This window comes from Ranitomeya imitator, chromosome 2 (genome assembly GCF_032444005.1).
Source record: "Ranitomeya imitator isolate aRanImi1 chromosome 2, aRanImi1.pri, whole genome shotgun sequence".
NCBI lineage: Eukaryota > Metazoa > Chordata > Amphibia > Anura > Dendrobatidae > Ranitomeya > Ranitomeya imitator.
This window is the reverse complement of record NC_091283.1, coordinates 397,106,440-397,112,439: the sequence shown is the minus strand read 5'-3', so window position 1 is coordinate 397,112,439 and position 6,000 is coordinate 397,106,440. Positions and strand designations below refer to the sequence as shown.

At 41.7% G+C, this 6,000-nt stretch overlaps 1 protein-coding gene across 1 annotated transcript in view; it reads right to left on the bottom strand.

Annotated features, from left to right (window-relative positions):
* Positions 1-5,046: 5,046 nt before the first annotated feature.
* Positions 5,047-6,000, bottom strand: part of LOC138664148 (zinc finger protein 665-like) — an 85,697-nt gene continuing 84,743 nt past the window's right edge. The window contains exon 12 of the mRNA XM_069750590.1: positions 5,047-5,821. Coding sequence (XP_069606691.1) covers positions 5,295-5,821 — 527 coding nt within the window. The 3' untranslated portion in view covers positions 5,047-5,294. The remainder of the gene's footprint in view (positions 5,822-6,000) is intronic.

Sequence of the window (6,000 nt, the reverse complement as noted above, 5' to 3'; positions counted from 1 at the left end):
TTTTCCCTCTATTGAGAATCATTAGTACTTATGGCTTCCAGTACTGTTATGATTAGGTAATTCAGTACCACAATGGACATAGAAGTCAGAGCACATACAGTGACCTGACAATAACCCAAAAACATAGAACGAGCTCTGAGACGTGGGAACTCTGCTGACCGCAATCCCTAATCCTCTCCAACCACACTAAAGGCAGCCGTGGATTGCGCCTAACGCTCCCTATGCAACTCGGCACAGCCTGAGAAACTAGCTAGCCTGAAGATAGAAAATAAGCCTACCTTGCCTCAGAGAAATACCCCAAAGGAAAAGGCAGCCCCCCACATATAATGACTGTGAGTAAGATGAAAAGACAAACGCAGAGATTAAATAGATTTAGCAAAGTGAGGCCCGACTTTCTGAACAGAGCGAGGATAGGAAAGGTAACTTTGCGGTCAACACAAAACCCTACAAACAACCACGCAAAGGGGGCAAAAAGACCCTCCGTACCGACTAACGGTACGGAGGTACACCCTCTGCGTCCCAGAGCTTCTAGCAAGCAAGAAAAAACCAAATAAGCAAGCTGGACAGAAAAAACAGCAAACAAAAATAACAAAAGCGGAACTTAGCTATGCAGAGCAGCAGGCCACAGGAACGATCCAGGAGGAAGCAAGTCCAATACTAGAACATTGACTGGAAGCCAGGATCAAAGCACTAGGTGGAGTTAAATAGAGCAGCACCTAACGACTTCACCACTACACCTGAGGAAGGAAACTCAGAAGCCGCAGTACCACTTTCCTCCACCAACGGAAGCTCATAGAGAGAATCAGCCGAAGTACCACTTGTGACCACAGGAGGGAGCTCTGCCACAGAATTCACAACCCCTGTCCCTGTTCCACCGCCGGGCTCCGTCTTCAGCGTCCTCTGGCTGTGACGTTCAGGTCAGAGGGCGTGATGACGTGTTTAGTGCACGCTCTGCCTGAACAGTCACTGAGAGACCTGGAAGACAGCAGCGCAAGTGCCAGTGTCCCGCCTGCTCAGGACGAGAGGTATGTCATTTTTTTTTTAATCGCAGCAGCAGCATATGGGTCATATTATTCTATGAGGCATCTTATGGGGCCATAATCAACCTTTATGCAGCATTGTATGGTGCAAATGTTTATATGGAGCATCTTATGGGGCCATAATCAACCTTTATGCAGCATTGTACGGGGCAAATGTTTCTATGGAGCATCTTATGGGGCCATAATCAACCTTTGTGCAGCATTATATGGGGCATATTTTTGTATGGAGCATCTTATGGGGCCCATCATAAACTTTATGGAGCATTATATGGGGCATATTTTTGTATGGAGCATCTTATGGGACCATCATAAACTTTATGGAGCATTATATGGGGCGTATTTTGTATGGAGCATCTTATGGGGCCCATCATGGACTGTATGGAGCATTATATGGGGCTCCAGATTTAATATGGATATTCAAAAACACTTAACCTACTGATGCCTCAATTAATTTTACTTTTATTGGTATCTATTTTTATTTTTGAAATTTACTAGTAGCTGCTGCATTTCCCACCCCAGGATTATACTCGAGTCATTAAGTTTTCCCAGTTTTTTGTGGCAAAATTAGGGGTCCCGGCTTATACTCGGGTCGGCTTATACTCGAGTATACAGTGGGGCAAAAAAGTATTTAGTCAGTCAGCAATAGTGCAAGTTCCACCACTTAAAAAGATGAGAGGCGTCTGTAATTTACATCATAGGTAGTCCTCAACTATGGGAGACAAACTGAGAAAAAAAAATCTAGAAAATCACATTGTCTGTTTTTTTTAACATTTTATTTGCATATTATGGTGGAAAATAAGTATTTGGTCAGAAACAAAATTTCATCTCAATACTTTGTAATATATCCTTTGTTGGCAATGACAGAGGTCAAACGTTTTCTGTAAGTCTTCACAAGGTTGCCACACACTGTTGTTGGTATGTTGGCCCATTCCTCCATGCAGATCTCCTCTAGAGCAGTGATGTTTTTGGCTTTTCGCTTGGCAACACGGACTTTCAACTCCCTCCAAAGGTTTTCTATAGGGTTGAGATCTGGAGACTGGCTAGGCCACTCCAGGACCTTGAAATGCTTCTTACGAAGCCACTCCTTCGTTGCCCTGGCGGTGTGCTTTGGATCATTGTCATGTTGAAAGACCCAGCCACATTTCATCTTCAATGCCCTTGCTGATGGAAGGAGGTTTGCACTCAAAATCTCATGATACATGGCCCCATTCATTCTTTCATGTACCCGGATCAGTCGTCCTGGCCCCTTTGCAGAGAAACAGCCCCAAAGCATGATGTTTCCACCACCATGCTTTACAGTAGGTATGGTGTTTGATGGATGCAACTCAGTATTCTTTTTCCTCCAAACACGACAAGTTGTGTTTCTACCAAACAGTTCCAGTTTGGTTTCATTAGACCATAGGACATTCTCCCAAAACTCCTCTGGATCATTGAAATGCTCTCTAGCAAACTTCAGACGGGCCAGGACATGTACTGGCTTAAGCAGTGGGACACGTCTGGCACTGCAGGATCTGAGTCCATGGTGGCATAGTGTGTTACTTATGGTAGGCCTTGTTACATTGGTCCCAGCTCTCTGCAGTTCATTCACTAGGTCCCCCCGCGTGGTTCTGGGATTTTTGCTCACCCTTCTTGTGATCATTCTGACCCCACGGGGTGGGATTTTGCGTGGAGCCCCAGATCGAGGGAGATTATCAGTGGTCTTGTATGTCTTCCATTTTCTAATTATTGCTCCCACTGTTGATTTCTTCACTCCAAGCTGGTTGGCTATTGCAGATTCAGTCTTCCCAGCCTGGTGCAGGGCTACAATTTTGTTTCTGGTGTCCTTTGACAGCTCTTTGGTCTTCACCATAGTGGAGTTTGGAGTCAGACTGTTTGAGGGTGTGCACAGGTGTCTTTTTATACTGATAACAAGTTTAAACAGGTGCCATTACTACAGGTAATGAGTGGAGGAAAGAGGAGACTCTTAAAGAAGAAGTTACAGGTCTGTGAGAGCCAGAAATCTTGATTGTTTGTTTCTGACCAAATACTTATTTTCCACCATAATATGCAAATAAAATGTTAAAAAAACAGACAATGTGATTTTCTGGATTTTTTTTTCTCAGTTTGTCTCCCATAGTTGAGGTCTACCTATGATGTAAATTACAGACGCCTCTCATCTTTTTAAGTGGTGGAACTTGCACTATTGCTGACTGACTAAATACTTTTTTGCCCCACTGTATACGCTATATACAAAAATATTTTTTTATTGGTGCATAAACATGATATAAACGCCAAGCTAGTCTATAAAATCTGTCAATACAAAAATATTATGTAGGTAAAATTCAATGTGACGGGCACAGGACAAAATACATAGTCAGGATAACATCACTAGTTTCCAGTATGTGACCGGTAGGATCAAGCTCTTAAGGCAAATGAGCGATACTATATAGTGTAATATGCCTATAAGAGGCCAACAATGTAATGAAAAGTTCAGGACTGATCCTTACCCATGTCGGTTACCGTGATGTCTCCTGACTGCCAGCCCCTACGTGCGTTTTGCGAAGGCGTCTTCGGGAGAGCGTGGCTATATGTGTGTCAGCTAGGATATATATGTGGCTAGCATCAGCTGTTTCAGATATGGGACACTTGGTATGGCGCACGCAATGCGAGCACCGGAGGTTGCATCACCGTCAGGCATCCAATGTGACACGAGGGGTCAAGGAGCTGTAGCCCCGGCAACCGTGACTCGCAAGCGTCACACGTCGGGCGCCGGCGGAGATGATCCAGAACGCACACGTCACGGGCATGCGCACATGTCCTCAGTGCCGGAGTTTCAAAACTATCAAAGTGAGTATGAACATGAGGTGTATAGCGTTAAAGATATACTGATCCAGTGCAGATAGTGGATAGGAAAGTGCACAGTGCATAAATAAAGTGTCACAATGTAAATCATAGCACTATAACATAAACCCTAAGGTCATCATGTAGTAATAAAAAAAATAAATATATATATATATATAGTGAGAAACAACTCCTCAAAAATAACATGTGTATATAGATATACCTTAGAGTGCAATACTGTGACAGAATAGTGCCAAATAAAATATAAATGTCAACATATACATATATATCCTAGCTGACACACTTGTAGCCACGACTCCCTTTATGACAGACTTTATGACTCCCAATTCTTCTAATTTTCTACTGTTTCACAGCTATGTTGCATAGAGTCAACCAACATCTGGCTCCTGTCAACTGTTATTCCAGCCCAGGATGCTTAGACTACATCCCAAAATTTTTTTGCTTTGCCTCAGAAATGGCATTTTTTTAAACTGTAAATTTTTGTTAAGTTTCATATTACACCATTTGAAAACAAAAATCCAAATAATTACACTCTGAACATTTTCCAGAAGTCAATGGAAAGGACAAATACAAACATTGAAAGGAGCCACAAGTACAGAGTACAATAAACTGAAAAATATATAGGGCAACACTTCGCCTGACTGTGAAGAAATGGCATTTTTAATGTCACCCTGCAAGTGTTCTATGTAATATGCTTTGCTTATATGGCGCCATCTCATTCCTCAGCGCTTTACATACATCATCATCACTGTCCCCAATGTGTACTGTGGCTTGAATGCAGAGCTTGGCTGTCGTCTGAACGGTCTGCGGCCCTTGTTTCCAAAAACAACAATTTTACTTTCATCGGTCCACAAAAGGTTTCTCCATTTCTCTTTTGGCCAGTTGGCAAATTTTATCCCCTTCAGTAGATGTGTTTTTTTTACAGTGGGACTTTGCTTGGACTTCTTATTAGCTTCACACAGGTGTCTTCTGTCACTGCACTCACAGGTAACTGGAGACTGTCTGATCATCCTGGAGCTGTGCATTGGTTGAGCCTTTACCATTCTGGCTATTCTTCCATGCATTCGAATGGTAGTCTTCTGTTTTCTTCCACGTCTCTCTAGTTTGGCTTTCCATTTTAAAGCATTGGAGATCATTGTCCATGGGTTAAATAAATACACACACATTAAGAATAAAGTCTTTTTAATGAAATAATTAAACACACAGGTTTTCCATCTTAATTGCACTCTCAATCCAAGCGAAGCCCTCATTCTTCTGTAAAAATGTCAAAATAAAAAAAACAACAATATCCCATACCCGTCCACCATACAGTTAAGTCCCATGCTGCAATCCATCTCAAGGGGTTAATTAGTTTACAACCGGGAGCGGTGCTAATGCTACCAGCCGGGCTGTATTTTTTAGATAAAATTTATTCTACACTTTGTGAGTTTTTTGATGTGTAACAAGAGCTGATTTCCCCCTAAAATATTTCCCACATTCTGAACATGAAAATCGGTTCTCCCCTGAGTGAATTCTCTGATGTGCAGCAAGACTTGTTTTCCTATTAAAACATTTCCCACATTCGGAACATGAAAATGGCTTCTCCCCTGTGTGAATTCTGTAATGTGCAATAAGAGTGGATTTACGTGTAAAACATTTTCCACATTCAGAACATGAAAATGGCTTCTCCCCTGTGTGCCATTTATGATGTCTAAGAAAATGTGATTTCTCCCTAAAACATTTCCCACATTCTGAACATGAAAATGGTTTCTCCTCTGTGTGTGTTTTCCTATGATTATGAAGTTGTGATTTATCTATAAAATATTTTCCACATTGTAAACATGGAAATGGCTTCTCCCCTGTGTGAGTTTTCTGGTGTCTAACAAGAACCGATGCAGTGTAAAAACATTTCCCACATTCTGAACATAAAAATGGTTTCTCCCCTGTGTGAATTCTCTGATGTTTTATATAATCAGATTTCCTGTTAAAACATTTCCCACATTCAGTACATGAATATGGCTTCTCCACTGTGTGAGCACTTTGATATTCAACATCCCTTCTGATACTTTTATTTTGCGTATCAGTCTGTAATGATTCAAAAGATATGACCTGTTGACAAGGATAGTACAATAAAATGTTG